We start from the raw sequence: 17,648 nt of genomic DNA, 5'->3' as shown, positions 1-17,648 counted from the left end.
TTAGGTGATTCACTGTTCACCCCGAATGCCTCTCAGCCAGGCTCAGATCCCTTTTAATACAATGATTGTCACTTTGGATCCCCCTCTTTCGGTCTTAGATCCTCTTTTACAATGTTCATAGGATATTCTTTCTCTGGTGACTCACGGTTCACCGGGATTCCCCTCAGCCAGGTTCAGATCCCCTTCTTAATGCAATTAGTCTCCCTCAGCCGGGTTCGGACCAATTTCAGTTAACATCAACTATTGAAGACTTTCAAATGTGCACAGGGTTTGGCTTAACCCATTTCAGGACCACTTCAATTTCACAATTCCTTTTTACATTTGCTACCTTTCAGTTGGATACCTAACAGAGACCTTTGAATGAGCACCCACGTGGCACCGGACCACTCTGTTTACAGTATTGATAATGATATTTATTTGTATCGCACTCAAGTGTTTCAGAGCGCAAAACAGTATCTGTCTTGGCTTCGAAAGTTAATTCACTCATCTGCTGTTTATTTATATTTGCGTTGCTTGTCACATATGCTTCACACGCTGTTCGCTTCAGTTTTCTCGATACAATGTTGCCGCTGCAACATAGGCTTTAACACAGACCGGTCTGGTATCAGTCTGATATCAGTCTCCCCAACTCTCACCGGCTGTGCTGACTTTACTGGCGCTGCTTTGTTGTAGGAGCCAAGGACAGTACCACAGCGGCAAATGATCCTCCCCGTCTTGGCTATTGACTCAGGAGAGCCCTGGGTATTTCAAAACACAACACAGGTTTCTTCAGCTTTGTCCGGGTCTTATTTTTCTTATTCTCAAAGGTGCATGAAAGTAATAGTCTTTCTCTGAAAAGGTCAAGGGCACTTCCCTCCTTGCAACCCTCTTCGGGTCTTGCCGTCTTTCTCCTTGTATTAAACTGCCATACCAGAACTGCTGCTTCCTAGTGTGCTCTGCCTTGCTCAGTGTGTGCTTTCATGCTCTGCCTTTTATCCATGTGGGGAAGTGTGATGGAAGTCAGGTGTGTGTAATGATCAGTTATTGCCTGACTCTGCCTGACCATTGTATTGGGACATGTCAGGTAGACGGCTCGGGTGTTAGTCTGTTTTCTCTCACAGTGAGCTGTCCGTGAGAAAGTGTTCATGTCGGAAAAGGGGGTGTTGAGTTCCTAAGTAGCCTACCTGGTAGGTTTTACAGAGAAGGGGATGCAAAAGTGATGGCCGCGTCCTGGCAACCTGGATGACAGATCCCTGGGGACTAGCGGGTGATACACCTTCATGTTCCTCACACTAGCTATCAAGTCCGGCCTCAAGCTAAACTCATCCAAGACTGAATTTGTCTTCATCAGTCCGCCCGCTAAAAAAACAACTTTTACAACAATGGCTCAATGATATGATCCACAACTCTGGACACAGCAAAATCCTTAGACCTCACCATTGACAGCAGCCTGACCTTCCAGTAACACATAGCCAGGAAGGCCCAAACAGCCTGGCTCCGAATCTCTACCCTTTGAAAAATTATACCCTTAATCCTGCTGCAGGACTTCTGGACCACAGTCAGGACTTTGTCGTCTCGCACAACGTTTGAGGAAATGCTCGTATGAAAGGGCTCTCAGCTGTTCACATGGCTCCCCTAAAAGAAGGTTACTCCTCCCTTTCACACATTAACTGCTACGTGTTACACCTATCAATAGCTGGAATCTAGCAAATCATCAGCACATGTACCAGAGGATTAACTCATTTGTTTTAAAACAAATAATCAATGACATAATTCATGTGGAAAAACAACAAAACATAGACGCAGAGCACAAAATGGTTCGTTAATGTCTTGAAAACGTTAATATCGACCTACAACTCGACTGGATATTGACCGCTTACTAGTTATCTACTAGATGGACAACATTTTTTTTATCATAATTCACCAACCCCCCCTGCTCTGTGAAAATATTGAGTACTGTGAGGGGTCAGTAATGCGAGACGGGCAACTTTTTGAAGATTTCTTAAAGTATGCCATTTTATTATTAAAGAAAATTTGAAATGCCTCACTGTCCCTATTCTACTGAGGAATTCCCTGCCTAACCAAAGCTAAAGGAAAACACTCTAACACAGGATAACTGGGCATCACACTAAGCAACAAATACAAGAAAAGATATGGTGATTCAACATGACATAAACAACAATTAGTTCCTAAATTACCTTCTAATGTCCTGGGTAATTCCCCTTCCCCAGGATTCAAAGTCACTTCTGCAAATGTTCAACCAAAGAAAGAAATGTCTTGAATCAGTTCTTGATGCTTCAAAGTCAAAGTTCATTAACCAAAGTTCCACTTGCAACAAATCTCCTCTATTAGGTGAAATGTCCACTTTCAACTTCTACCAAAGAAGCCCCAGTGGCAATCCTGGCCACAATGCTTTGTCACCTCTTTAAGAAGATTTGACACAGTTCAAAAGAAAATGCAATAGCACCAATGATAATAATGAACACAATGTTTTGTCACTTTTTTAAGAAGATTTGCCACAGTTCAAAAGGAAACATAATATCCACACTGCCAATGATAAACAGTTCTTGGTTAACAGTTGGGATTACAGTTTTAGCATTCACAATGGTATGTTTGTCAGGATGACTTCTTAGTGCTGCTGCTTCCACGTCAACAACTACAGTTCCACGTGCTTCACCACAGTATTCCAATTTGTTTGGACAACTGAAAAGTTGCATCTCCTGACAACCAGACATACCACCACAGCTTCAGTATGTTGGACTACTACTACAGCTTTAATGAATTGGACTTTTAGACAGTTTTCAGCAGGATATACTGTAAAGCACTTCAACCGCTTTTGAAATAACCAAACCTAGTTCCAGACGACCTGGCCAACTACCGGCCCCATACGAACCTCCCGTTTATTGGCAAAATCTTGAAAAAAGTAGTTGTTACGCAGCTACTCGCCAGAATCGAACAACTCCACTTCTTAAATGACTATAAGTCAGGATTTCGCCCTAAGTGTAGTATCGAGATGGGCACCATCTAGGTGGTAGCCGATGCCCTGCAAATCATGGATAAGGCGACTCATGCCGCCTCATCCTTCTTGAGCTCTTGACTGCATTCGACACTGTCAACCCCCACATCATTCTCTCCTTCTTTGCGGACAGGAAAGATTTACCTCCTACCTCTCCGGTAACAACGCCAGGCTGTCCAGATGAATTGAATGAATTCTGACTGACTCCAGGTCGTTACGTAGTGAATGCACAATTCCTCTGAAAAACCTTCTTCAAAGAGGCAGCCCCTTTGCCTCTCTTGTCTATCTTCCACAATATCAACCTGTATTTGCCTTCAAGACTCACTTCTCTCTGGCTTCCAGATTCTTGGGCACTACAGGTTGAGTCTACTTCAAAATAGTCTTTAGAAGCAGCCAGTTCCCCTTCTCCAACTTTATCTGCACCGTTCTGCCAGCTATCAGCCCAATCAATCACCCAGAAGCCTTGGTGCCAGTCTCTTAGCTTCACAGTACAGCTGGATTGCTCTTTTAACTTTATGAAAGGTTGGTTTCACTGTTAGTATGGGATGCCTCTTGGCTTGAGCAATGCTTGTTCTCATCTTCAACAATGTATACACTTTAACTTATGATTAAAAGGTATGTCGCATTCAAGTATAGTATAGGATGAACTTCAGAGTTTGGGAGGACAGGCCTCTCTCAGAACACACAGCTGAAATCTGCTGTCTCCATGTGCCGGCGTCCCTCTTGTTCTTCCACTTCTGCTTAGTTTGCCAGCCGTGTGCCTTTTTCTTCATGCTACTAATGCTAGGGCTTGCACTCCATTCACAGTTCCAGCTCCTTTCCCTACTTCCTCCTGCCTGCACCTGAGGGGGCCTTTTATGCCTCCTAGGTTTCTTCAGGTGTGGGCTGTTAGGCTTAATTGCCGGACTGCTGCAATGGCTGTTAGGCTTAATTGCCTGACTGCTACACCTACATGCATCTTCAGCCCTCTTCCTCGTTACATTACTTCTAGGATTCTGGGACTTGTAGTCCCTTTCTGTAAAGGTGTTTCTTTTAACAATTCAGCCATTTTTAAGGGTAGTTTTATTTTCCATAAACTAAACTCATGAAGAGGTAGACTGAGAATTAGCTATTAAAGGAAGGTAATTTATTGTAGACAACATTTCCTTATTCCTTTAAATTATTACCTTTGAAGTGAGGAAGATGTTTAGTTTGGTTTACCCAAACAGATATTTCGTTTGGTAAGGCTTGCTCAGTTTTTACCATACTTGTGTCCATTCCATGTGAGACAGGCATGGTATCAAGAGAGCCACAGACTCACAGATGTTAGTTTCAAAGCCTTTACTTACTGAGGTTCCTGGGTTGGTGTAATGCCTAACTGGCCCTAACTCTAAAGGGATGGTTCCCTTAACTGATGTTTCTAAATGCTGTTGATGTCTGATAGTCGAAAATAGAAATGTGTCTGTGTCTAAACCTATGCTTGCCCTCACTCAATACAAAAAAGTGATAGGAAGTCTTAAAAAGGAAAAATAAACAGTGGTTCAGCAGAAAATAGGAAACCAAGGTTGGTCAGGTGTGAGTGGTCATTACTAAATGCCTGACCCTGCCTGACTCTATTAGTGGGACAACTTGACTTCTTTTTGTAGCAGGTTTCACTTACTTTCCCCATGTTGTTTCTATGGGTAATCTTCACCGGTTGGAAATGGGGAGGGGGTTGATGGAAGGGTTTTGGAGGATAGATCTATTTCCCGCTTCCCTATCAGGGAATTGACAGTGGACATGGGGAAATCCTCTAGCCCGGTTTTCCCTCAAGGGGATAGTTGCCCCCTCCATATTTCTGATGGTTGATTGTGTAAACACGAGTCTTGATGGTATTCCCTGTGATCTAGATTGGTAGAGGATGAATGGTTATTAATGGTTATTAATATCAAGCCTCTGTCTTTGTGTTAGTTGGTTTTTCTTCCTTCCTCTCCCTTGGGTCATGGAAGACAGTATTGGAGTTAGGGAAAATGAGACCTGGATTAAGGTAAAGTGAATCAATGTTTCCCATTTCTCCTTTTCTATCGCCCCGTCAGAATACTGTGTCTCGCCTGGGGTATTACCATGAAGGAAACCCCGGATTCCCCTACCCGGTGATCCTCCCTCGCTTGACCACCCCAAAGGGGATCCAAGAGCGATGGTCCTCCCCTGGCCAAAAATTTAACCTAAAGTGTCATTTTAACTGTTGTGTTTTACTCTCAGCCTCATTTCCTTCCTTCCCCTCAGCTAGCCCTCCTCCTCCCCCCTCCCCTGGTTGTGATTGGGCAGTGTCCCGTAGCACAGAGGTGCCTCGTAGTGTCCGTGGCTTCAGGCCAGCATTTCCCATCAGCTGGCTGAAGCACACGGTGAGATCTGATCAAGCGTTCTGCTCGTGAGTGCCTTGGGGGCCTTTGTTCAGCACGTTGGCCCCATCTAGTTTGTTAGGGCCCTTCATTACCCTTTCCCCTCCCGACCCGTTTCTGCTTGTCTCCAACCGGCTCCCAGACCACCTACCACCCCTCATTGGCCCTCTGCCAAACATAACTGACCTTCCCAGGCAGCCCTCTGCCTGGCAGCCTCTGCGGCTAAGGGCCCCAAGGCAAAGGGTAGCTCCTTCAGAGGCGGCTCCTGCTAGTGTTTGCAGGTGTCAGCAACAGAAGCCAGTGGCCAGCCATCTACCAGCAGCTACTAAGGAAGGTAGGAGTGGCCCAGGTTAAGTATACAACCTCCCTCTACCCTGCAAACCTGTCCATATAGCAGACTCTCAAACTTGGTTGTGTTTTCTCCTGTTTTTAAAATTGCATTGTGAAAGTATTTAAAATTGCATTGTAAAACCTAGGCCTTTTCCCCAATATTCAGGACTCTCAAACTTGGATGTGTTTTCTCCTGTTTTTAAAAGTGCTTTGTGAAAGTAGTGCCGCTCTGTGGTTGTGCCTCCTAGCAAAGCACTCATCTAACAAACCTTTCTACCACTATCTAAGTGCCTGTCGTCCTGTCCAATTGTCTACTTGTCTCGTCTCCCTCTGGCTTATCTGCTTGCACCCTGCCCTCTGTCCGTCCCTGGTGTTCTCCCTTAATCCCTCCCACTCCCCTCTTCTTCTCTCCCCACCAACTCTATGGTGCTCTCTGTCTCTCCTATATTTTCTAACTGCTTCTCTATCAACTATCCTGCTCTCCTCACTAAATCTGGTATGAAGAAGATTGAAAAGGACATCCTGGTCTCCAACCCAGGCCTCCCTATCACCAAAACACCTATACCAGTGCCTCCTCCAGGAAAATTTCACCGACATCCTCTTTGTCATTCACTTGCCAGACCTATGGACTCTACATATGGTCTCTGTGCTCTCTCCATTCTCTTCCTCTCTCATTAATGGTGGCACAGAGTGAGAGGCCCACCTGGCCTCCTTCTACTCCTCTAAGGTCATCATTAATGTTTACTTGAATGGTACTGTCTTGGTCCAAGGCCCTCAAGCCAACCTTCTCCTCTTTGATAGACGCTCCCCGCGCCTTATCAATTTCTTCTCTTCTCCTGCTGTTCCCTCTCTTCCCTCCACGGCTTCCTTGCCTCCCCCTGCTGTCTCCTCCTTGGCTACCTTTCCCTCGCCTCCTTCCTCTTCTGTCCTGCCTCAGACTGCTTCTACACCTCCGCAGGGCGTTCCTCTGATTTGTACCCCTCCCCGGAAGTCTTTCAAGGATGGCAACCTTCTCCATATTGCCACTCTAAACTCTCGCTCAGCTGTCAAACACTCCTCTGACATCTGCCGACTCCTGGAGGAACTTGACCTCGATGTCCTTGGGCTCACTGAGGCGTGGTTCACGGCCAGCTCTGTCACAAGCTTTGACACCCTCCTCCCTGATGGCTACAAGATACTCTCCGTGCCCAGATACAACTGTTCCAGAGTAGGCGTAGCCATAATCCTCCCTGAGTGGATTACTGCTTCTGTCATTCCTTCGCAGGCCTACTCCTCTTTGGAATGCCTCGTCTGCAGGCTCTCGCTCTCTCCAGGCTATTCCCTCACTGTGGCTACCATTTAATGGCCACCTGGTCAGATCTCCTCCTTCCTCTGAGTGGGCGGACCTCTCCTCTTCCCTCCTGGTCTCAACCACTCAACTCCTCTTTCTTGGAGATTACAACATCCACCTGGATGCTTCCTGTACTTCCATTGGACTATTTTGTGACCTCTGCGACTCTCTCTCTCTCCCTCTATTCTCCTCTCTGGTCCGACTCACTCTGCAGGGCACACTCTGGATGTTCTGATCTCTTCAGACCTTCCCCTTTCTGTCCCTCTCACCACTCCTCTCTCTTGGAGTGATCACTTCCTCCTTTCCTCCCATCTCACCCTCACTGCCCCTCAGGCCAAGCCAACTCCAGCACTGTCACCTACCTTCTCAGCTATCCGACCCATGAAGCCTGTGTCAGTTGAGGCTTTCTCTGCCACCTTCTCACCCCCTTACTCCTCCTCTGGCTGACTCACATCCTGACACAGTCCTTTCCATGCTCCACTCTGCTATATTTGATACTCTCGATGTTCTTGCCCCTGTCATTAGGATCTGCTTGAAACCCAAAGCCAAGGGCAACACTTGGTACGACTCAGACCTCGTCACCGTTAAACGCAAGTGCAGGGTGGCCGAGAGGAAATGTCGTGCTTCCAGTACATCCTCTGACAAACTGGCCTGCCGCCTGCTCCAAAGGCAATACCGGCTCTCTGCCTGCACCAAGAAGAGAGCCCACATCCAAGGTTGCGTCTCCGCGGCATCTAACAACTCGGCCAACTCTTTAAAATATGCAAGGAGCTGTCCAATCCTGCTGCAGTCTCTACCTCTCCTGTTGCCTCCCAGGCCCTCTGCACAGCCCTGGTGTCTCATTTCATCTCTAAAACTCAGGACATCCTGTTCTCTCTCTCTTCCTCTTCCCCTCCTCCCTCTACTCCTTGCTCTTCCTCTGGCCCTTCTTCGGCCACCTCTCCTCCCTCCTTCTCTGCCTTTCCCCTGTTCTCCCCAGACAAGGTTTCTAGACAAGTCTGATCTATGAAAGTCTTGTCAAAACAGGTTCACCCATGTTCCTGCAAAACCATCAGTGACCACATTGACACCATGGCTCCTACTCTGGCTGGCTTCTGCAACCACTCCTTCTCCACTGGAGTCTTCCCCTCCACCCTGAAGCACTCCCTTGTGCACCCTCTTGTTAAGAAACTCTCTGCCAACCCTTCCTGCCCAGCTAACTATCACCCAATCTCCATCACTCCTTTCCTGGGCAAACTCCTGGAAAAGGTGGCTATCTCCCAGCTTAATCTTCACACTGAATCTGGTGATCTCCATGAACATCAGTCTGGCTTCAGAGCTGCCAGAAGCATGGAAACTCCTCTCCTGAACATCTGTTAAGACCTGCTCTCCAACCTTGATTCCAACATTCCTTGTGTCCTCATCTTACTTGATCTCTCTTCTGCCTTTAACATGGTCAACCATGCCATTCTGCTCAACCGTCTCTGTGATTACCTGGGTATCACCAATCAGGCCCGGGCTTGGCTGACCTCTTTCCTCTACGATCGAACCTCCCAGGTCCAACGTTGGTCCTTCCTCTCCTCTATCTCTACCTGTGGTGTTCCCCAGGGGTCTAACCTCTCTCCTTGGCTGTTCAACCAATACCTGGTACTTCTTGTTCACTGCATTGCTGCTCTCTGTTCCAGCTTTCAGTGCTATGCGGATGACACTCGGCTCATTTTCAGGCTCCCTTGCGCCACCTCTTCTCCCTCTCTCATCTCTGATTGTCTGTCCACCATCCCGGAGTGGTGCGCCGCCAATGATCTCTGCCTGAATGCCAGTAAAACCGAGATTCTCCTCATTGGCACACCTGCTCCCTCCTTCCCTGTCGCTCTCTTGGCCCTCTTCATGCTCCCACCTGTGAGGCTAAAAACTTAGGGGTCATCTCCGACTCCACACTTTCCTTCTCTCCTCACATTTCTGACATCTCTAAGAAGTCACACTACCAGCATCACCTCTTCAGAGTCATTCTTCCTTTCCTCTCCTTCCCCCAGAAGCTCACTGTCTCCAGAGCTCTGGTTCTCTCTAGGCTGGATTACTGCAACAGCCTCTTTCTAAATCTTCCTGCCTCCACTCTCCGCCCTCTGCAACTTATCCAAAACAGGACTGCAAGACTTGTCCTTGGTCTCAAGCCCAGGAATTGTATCTCTCCAGGACTGAAATCTCTTCACTGGCTCCCCGTCGTGGCGAGGATTAAGTTAAAAACTTTATGCATTGTCCACAAGGCCTTCTGGGGCCTGGGACCTCAATACCTTCAAATCTCTCTTCCTAAATATCTTCCCTCTCGAGCTCTTCGGTCATCCGCCTCCAACTCCCTCAGGGTCAATCACTTCTCCAAGCAGTGAGCTGGTGGTAGATCTCTTTCTTCTGCTGGGCCTTCCCTCTGGAACAGCCTCCTTGCCTCTCTGAAACTTGAGGAGAACCATCTTCAGTTCCGGAAGCACCTCAAGACCTTCCTCTTTGCTTCTGTTTTCTCTCCTCCTCTCCCCTGCTGATCTCCTGGCTGAATCTGAAACTGCACTGGTTACCTGGCTACCCTCTGATCTCGTGCCCAAGTCCCCTCCTGCCAGTTGCACACCTGCACTGCCCGCTGGCAACCCTTGCACTTGGGGGCTGTTTCTGTATCCCTACAGCCCCTACTAGCACTTGAACCCTGATGTCTGTTCTTTCCCTTGCACTTGTCACCAGCTGGCCGCACTTTTATTTATTGTCGCATTTATTTACTGTTATCCTATGTACTCCACTGCCCCGCCCCTTTCCCTCTGCACTTTTCCCCTTTCCTTCCCCCCTGCACTTGCGCAATCTCAATGTCAACTGGCCTAGTAGAATCGCTGTCTGTCTTCCCTCTGTTTCCCCTTCCTTGCCTCGTCGTGCCTTGAAACACTTGTGTATTGGCGCGTTATAAATGCCATATCATATCATATATCATATATCACCTGAATAGAGGACTCGCAGGGTCCTAATGGGAGAATACCCCTAGGTTTCTCACAACCATTAGATTTAATATGTGGGTCAAGGACATTAAAATGACAATAAGCCATTACCTCTTTTGGTACCTTGGGTAGGTTCTTCCTTCCAGAGGAAAAATACTGTGCCTCATCCCACGGAATCTCCTCCCCACCCTGCTGGGCCCTGTCTTCTCGTAGGTTATCTTCTCACAGTACACCACCCCCAGGGTTAGGATCAGGAAGTGTCTGCCTTATCCTGGCCACCTGGGAGGAGACTTTAGGCACGGTTTCAGTGATGGATCCGTTGGATTCTTCACAGTACCCATGAGAAGGGTTAAACAATGTCAGACATTACATTATTGTATCTGTTTTGTGAATTCGGTGTGGCAACGTGTGATACTTATCATTGCAAATTGTGTTTACATTTTCTGTATTGGTGGTGTTAAGATACCTCATAGATACACAGTTGGTTTACTAAACCCTGGGTGTGAACACTGCTTTCTCCTCGTATATGTTTGATTTTAACATTTTCAAGACGTTGACCAACCATTTTGTGTATGTGTCATAGTTTTGTATTTTTCCACATGAATTATGTACTTGATTGTTGTTTTAAAACAAATGAATTATTAAACTTATATAAGTAAATTCTCTGGTACATGTGCTGCTGATTTGCTAGTTTCCAACTATCGATAGGCGTAACACGTAGCAGTTAATGTGTAAAAGGGAGGGGTAACCTGTCTCCTTGTGTGTATAGTTGGACGTGCTCCTTCCCCTCACAGGTCGCCCTTAAACAAAAATGTGGGAAGTATCTATATATATTATATCCCCTAAAAGCAGTCCACCACACTACAGCATGTCTTATTGCGGGTGCACAGAACTTTGACCGAATCACTCATATCCTATTCAAAACAACTTTGGCTTCCTCTCCAAGCTAGGATACTGTTCAAGACAGCATGCATCTACAAAGCAGTCACAAGTAGTACACCAGCTTACCTGGCGGCTAAACTTCACATATCTGGTGGCACACGCTTCTAGTGCAGCAAATTGGCCAACTGGCTTGAATTACAACTCCCCTGAAAGGGAGGACCCGCAAGCAATCCTTCTCTTGTCATGCACCCACCCTCTGGAATTGGATCCCGGTGTTGTCTCGGGCAGCCCCAACAATTCTCCAATTTCACAAAATCTCTCAAAACATGGCTTTTTCAACAATACCTGACTAAGGTCTAATTCCATTGGATGCACATACCAATGCACAGACCTTAACTTTCACTACTGCACTACTGTTAAAAGATGTTAGCCCAAATGCTGGCTACCCACACTCTGGAAAGTCAGAAAGACTGAGAAATACAAAGCACTTGCTGAGCCAAAATCTGAGTGTTGGACGTGCATCGTCTTGTCAGCTGGAGAGAGAAAGCAGCAGCCAGTGCTGGCGTAACCACGGAGAGCCAGTGGTGGGCCTGTGATCCTGGTAACCACACAGAGACCATTACGTGATTGGGACCGCATAACGTGGTGGTACCCGAGATACTGGAAAGCAATTTGAGAGGAAGACACAGAGTACAAGATACCAAGAGAGGAAAACAAATCCACCGTCCAAAGGAGAGAGCACAAGCAAGCAAAATCGGTGGGAGTGTCAGGTAACAGGGGAAAACAGAGACCCGGGTGGGTGAGTGAGAATCATTATAAGAATACTCATACTCGTCCAAGTCAAGCTAACGCGATTCATACTCGTCCCAGGAAAGGTAACCAAAATATAACCTGGCGAATAAAAGGCATGAAAGAGAATCGTTATCAGAGTGCCCATACTCGTCACAGTCAAGATAACGAGAATATAATTTTGAGAACAAGAGAAGGAGCAGGGAATTGTTATGGCACTTTTCCTACTCATCTCAGTCATGACATTGGGCCTTATTCCGAGTCCGACGGTAACCCTGCTGGTGCTACCAGTGGGTTGCTGCCGGACTCAGAATAATTTACTGGTGCCTAACCTCCCGGTGCCACTGGCTCTTTCTGAGTCCGGCGGCCGGGAAGTCAGGCACCGGTATATTTGTAAATCCCCATTCCAATAGAGTCCTATCGGAGACGGGAGCACAGGCACCATTGCTAACGGTGCCGGTGCCCCTGTGAAAAGTCTGCCTACCTTGGCCGCTGTGCCCGGCAGGGTCAGACCTTGAGGGCACATCAGACCCGGCAGGAAGACTTGTAGTTTGCCGGTCGGGAAACAATGGTGCCGGTGAGCTTACCGGCACCCTTTTTTTCCGGACTGGCAAATTTCTAATGAGGCCCATTGAGAGCATAACTCTGAAAGTCAGAGAACTGGATGATAATCGTTATGAGAGTAATCATACTTATGCAATCAAAGTAAAGAAAGTATCTTTGACATATAGAAGGAAACTGTAAGAGAAAATCCTCAAGATAAGGATAAAATAATATATATAACAAGAAAGGCATACCATTTAGAGACTAAAGGTTCTAAACTAAATAAAAGAGAAATAACTATCAAGAGTGAAACTCAGAAAGGCTGCATAACCTTACCCTGGGAAAACAGAATAGTAACTTTTGGAAAGAGACTTAAAGAGAAAAGTAACAAACTAACAGAAGCCACTAACAAAAGAAAAGATATCCGTACAGAACCAAGCAAACCCAACGTTGAGAAGGAACAAAGGATTAATAAAGTATTAATAGGACTGTGTGAACCTATTGAAGCAGTTACAAGAGACTATTTGAAAATCAGGTATTGAACAGCAAACTTGTGAGAAGCAAGAACCCATGTGAAGAGTCATTGGGCCTCATTATGACTCTGGTGGTAGTCATGAATTTTCCAGCAATGGGCAATTACCGTGGCATTACAGCCTGGCAGACCTGGTAATTGCCCATTTCCGGGCGCCGGAAAATATTACTCCCCATTCCCATTTGAGTCCCATTGGACTCAATGGGAATGAGGAGGACGGATGCACCGGCAACCTTCATGAATGGTGCAGGTGCATCCCTCAAGGTCTGTGAGTGGGTGGGCTGAAAGGCACCCGCTTGCAGACCTCGTAGTTTGCTGGTCCAGTAACAACGGTACCGGCAAGCTTACCGGTACCGTTGTTACCAGACCAGCAACCTTGTAATGAGGCCCATTCTCTTGCCTTTAGTTGTTAAGATAGTGGTAGGGTCAGTTAGGGTTAGTTTGTACAGTGGACAGATTTCTTTAAGACCTTCAGTGACGACTGACGAGCACCTTAGCTAGTTTGTCAGGTTGGGAATATCCTATAGAAGTGGGAAAAGAGAGGCATAGTTTTCTTCATTAAACACTCCCATAAAAATGTCTTATAAGAGTCTGCGTCCTTCTTCTGATCTGCCCGGGGTGAAATAAGCACGTTACTTAAAACATCTTTAATTCTTAAAACAAATTTAATTGTGAAATACATCTACCACTAAATAAAATATCAGTGCAAAATTGCATACGTGTCTTATTCACATGCAGTAGTTGTTTGACTGTGTAATCCTATTGTATCATACCTCTATTAAAAAAATATCATGAACATAGAACCAGCTGTTCCTGAAAGTGTGATGAACAAAATATTTGTATTCATTCCAACCCCACAGTGGGTTTTTAGTACCTGCTATCAAAGCAAATCCCCAACAAGGGGTGGCTATGAACATTGTCCTCTATGCACTATTGTCTTAATTATTTACACCAGGTGATGGTGTGCGTGTTAAAAGAACACACATCCCTAACATGTTTCATCCCTTAACACAGAAATGTGAACCTTCTTCAGAGGTCTACCTATTTATTGACAATACGCTGGTATCTATTCTTCTTGCATTGTGTATGGTGTTGGTTAATTATTTAAAAATAGACTTCCTCCATATATCTCTATGGGGCCAGACATACAAAAAACTGATTATTGATAAATATATTAATATCTGTGTCGCTCCATCCATTTATTAGGATACTCGCAATAGCTGTTTTAACTTTATTGAAAGGAGTATCCTATAGAGATTTGTAGGTATCTCTATAGTCCCAAGATTATTTGTAATGCTGTGTCTCGATGTATAATTGTGATCAAATACAGAAGTATCATGGTTTGGTTGTTTAACTGTGCAGTGCGTTAATATTTATTAATCACCTTTCTTATGTTCTTTTTAAGCATTGATACCTTTCCAATATGAAGATTGCAATAACGCTTCAGAACATTGTCCTGTAAAGGTGTCCACTTTGACTGAAGCCATCTTCTCAGTGCTGTCCTATTGCACATTATCTCCAAGATCCCTTGGAATTGTTCTTGAAAGATACCTGGAGGAGAAACAGCTGTGGGGCTTATTGGGTGAATTGACAGGTATTTACATATTATATGCAGCAGTTGAAATGTGATTGAATGCATTGCAGTGTACACTTTTGTTTCCTTCTTTTTCATGAATGTTGAGTGATCATTCACACAAGTTGTTTTGTTACTGTAAGAGAGGTCAATTTCAAATTGTGTTAATATTCCCAGTACGAGACGCGTTTATCACATATCCTTTTCAATGGATCCGGGTAGCCAAACAAACGGATGCACTTCAGGTGATTAACAATATGTTTGTGACCCAAATGTGCCCGCTTTTTTCCGAATATGTTTTTATTGATAATAAAATGAAACCAGTAAGTACAGAGCATGCCACTTCACAACTTTTCAAAGCTCAGCCTGATTAACATACCAATTGTCTTGAGAATCCCTTAGAAGTAATTCCTTCTTTTTCAAATGGCAATACCAGCACGATCTATGACACTCAGATTACTCCCTTAAAACACGAATGGGTAAAAAAGAAACCTTTTTATTTCAAAACCATCTGCACTCCCTCCTTCCCTACCATGCAGCATTCAACGTTTTGACTTAGCACCTCACTTCGTGTAGACTCTGCTTGGTTCTTGGTATTGTATCTCTGCATCATTTATTTGTCTGTACAACTAGTGATCCCTTCCCCGTGTATTGTCCTCAAGTTGTTCCCCCATCCATTGACATATACTTTTCTACAATAGGCTACCACTCCATCTGGATGTTCCATCCTGTTTCATTACGCATGTGAGTCAATGATTCCATCAGGAGAATAGCCCTAGCTGTGTTGTCCCACTCCTGTTTAGTGGGAGGGGCTTTATTTTTCTACCATCTAGTTAAATTTGTGGCTAATTGTTATGGAGAATTCTCTCTTTAGGCTGAATTTCCTAATCTAGTGAGTCCCCCAGCAGCTTTGCTGGATTTCTGGAGTTTGTTTTTTTCTCCTGCCAAGAGTGAGACGCTTTTTTTTTCCCCACTCTTGGACATGATTTATGGTGTTCCTTTGACTGTTAATGTGTTTTATGGGCTATGGGGTCCTTTACTCCAAAGCGTCTCATGTGTTTTTACTATGTGTGTTACACAGCACCCTCCGTGCAGTAACACAGGGGTGTCATAGTGACACCCCACCATAGACTCCATACCCTGGGACTGACTACACAGGGCATGTAAAGTCACCATTGGTTTTACTAGTCCCAAATTATTAACAGAAACCAGTACAAACCATCATATTGTGGACGTACTGGTCGGGGCAATTTGATTGCCCCGGGGTCTGTTAGTCGAGGGGGCACGTCTCTGTCCCCCCTGATCGAGTTTTGGCTGGTGGCAGTGGATACTACTTTTTATATTCGACCGCGAATATATCCCTATGGGATTTTTCCATTGTTCGAGGCTACCAACTTTAATTATTTAATTCTCATAGCCTCGACCATACCGCCGGTTTATTTATTTAATATTAATTCTCCGGTTGGTATTTTTTGCCAGGACTCGATTCTAAAATGGCGTTTGTGTTCTCTTCTGTGACTCCAACCCAAGTTGAGCCCTTTGTTCCACTTTTTGGCGGGCTTCTCCACAGAAGCCTCCAAAAGTGGTGCCACTCTGTCTGGGTATCACAGGAGGTGTGAGAGGGGGTTTAGGCACCCTGGACTGAGTTACCTTGGTAACTCAAGTCGCACTCTTGTGTGATTGGCCCAAGTGGTGAGCCGGCCAGCTCACCATTTAGCATGTTTGATTGACAGCTAGGCTGAGTGAATGGGGGTGTGCTGCATAAAAGCAGGGCTTTGGGGACTGGAACTTCAGAAGTTGCCACAGGATCTGAGAATCCGACGTGGGAGAAGCTGAGCCGACCTGCCACGACGACACCACCGGTGGAGCCCTGCGGAACCGACTCACCACTTCCCGACGACAGAGAAGATCTCCCGGCTGGAGAGGCTTCTTCCCCTGACTGGTGGGCACAACCAGTTTACCTTCTTCTCTTCGCACACCAGACCGTCTTGTGGTCGAATTGCCCGTGCCAAGCACCCCGGCAACCGGATAGCCACTTACCACTGGACCGCGAATAAAAGGACCGCTCCTTTTACCTGAGAACTCTGCGGCTGGTTTCTTCCCTGGCAGTGCAACGGACTCCTGTCTTCCTCCCCGACGAGATCCTCTCTTCCCCCGGACGAAGCACCGACTTGCATCCGCTGCCAGGAACAACTGCCCCCGCTGGAGTATTCTCACCACTTTAAGGTACCGTGTCCGCCAGGCCTCCCTTTCTAAAGATTGCTACAAGGTAATAATAACCCCTTAACCTTCTGGACTGGGCTGGCCGCCTTGACCTTCTAACTGGTCCCTTTCTGTGGTCCAACTCTTTGTGAACCGTTTCAAGACTTTTGTGCACTGCAACCGTGTGACCTTGGACACATTTCGTTTTGATCCCCTTAAGGTGGATCCGGCCTACTGAACTCTAACTTCACGGTTTTACTTTGCCTTCCTCTCTTGTTGTGTTCTTGTAAAAGTGTTTCAAGTTATTCTCTGCTTTTCTCTCCCTTTTAAAACGAATTACTACAGTGCCATCTGCGTTAAGCGCTCACGGCTGTCTGAAAATAAGTGGGGCTTTACTTAAGACTTGTCTAATATTCTTATAAGGGAGTGTATATCTTTTAGTGACCGTGTTTTTGAATTGCTTACTAATAGTGCCTGTGTGTTTTTCTAGATGTGGTTTTAAATAAATAATTATATCTCTTTTACACCAAGCCCTGGTCAGTGTTTACTTGTTCTACTATGTTCTTTTGACCTATTGTGAATACTCTGTATACTGCCTAACTCTTCTTGAGGGAAGTCTGACTGCTCAGCCACAGCTACCAAGTGAATCTGTGTGGTACAGACTGCTACCAAGTGGGTTTACTGCCAAACACCTGCAGTCTTAAATCTTTTGCAGTGGTCCCAGAGGGAACTGCACAGGTTTCTGCCTAACACTAATGCAAGGCTAATGAAAGGTTATGCATCATATGATCCTACCCTGTATAACCCCACTCTTTTGTGTATGCCAAGAAGAATCAGAAATGGCTCAAACTGTCTGGCTGTAGATATAAAAACACTGAACGAAGGCTGATTCTTAAACTTCCCTCCAATGAGAGATTGTTAAAAATCAGCCTTAGAGCCACTTCTGGCCCTCTCTTTCCAGACCCCCTTAATACCATGCCTGAAATCTATTGGGTTCTGCTAAAATATCTCTTATGGGAGAATGGGGAGTGGGGGGGTGTTACTCAGTTGAGAAGGCTATGTGTACAACCACCTAGTGTCCTTTCCCTCCCTCCACAAATCCCAGAGACCCTTGAGCACTGAGTGATGCAGAATTCTTGTGGAAATCTTACTTTTCGGGAC

General features: G+C 45.8%; 1 protein-coding gene across 6 annotated transcripts in view; it reads left to right on the top strand.

Moving 5' to 3' along the window:
- The window catches only part of KIAA0825 (KIAA0825 ortholog), a 2,662,507-nt gene that overhangs the window by 1,995,624 nt on the left and 649,235 nt on the right, over positions 1-17,648 (top strand). For all 6 annotated transcript variants that reach the window (XM_069627636.1, XM_069627637.1, XM_069627638.1 and 3 more), the window contains one exon: positions 14,118-14,306. In XM_069627636.1, coding sequence (XP_069483737.1) covers positions 14,118-14,306 — 189 coding nt within the window. The remainder of the gene's footprint in view (positions 1-14,117; positions 14,307-17,648) is intronic.

Source organism: Ambystoma mexicanum, chromosome 6p, assembly GCF_040938575.1.
Source record: "Ambystoma mexicanum isolate Mex_15411 chromosome 6p, UKY_AmexF1_1, whole genome shotgun sequence".
Taxonomy (NCBI): domain Eukaryota; kingdom Metazoa; phylum Chordata; class Amphibia; order Caudata; family Ambystomatidae; genus Ambystoma; species Ambystoma mexicanum.
Note: the sequence above shows the minus strand (reverse complement) of the source record. Positions and strands in the feature narration are given on the sequence as shown.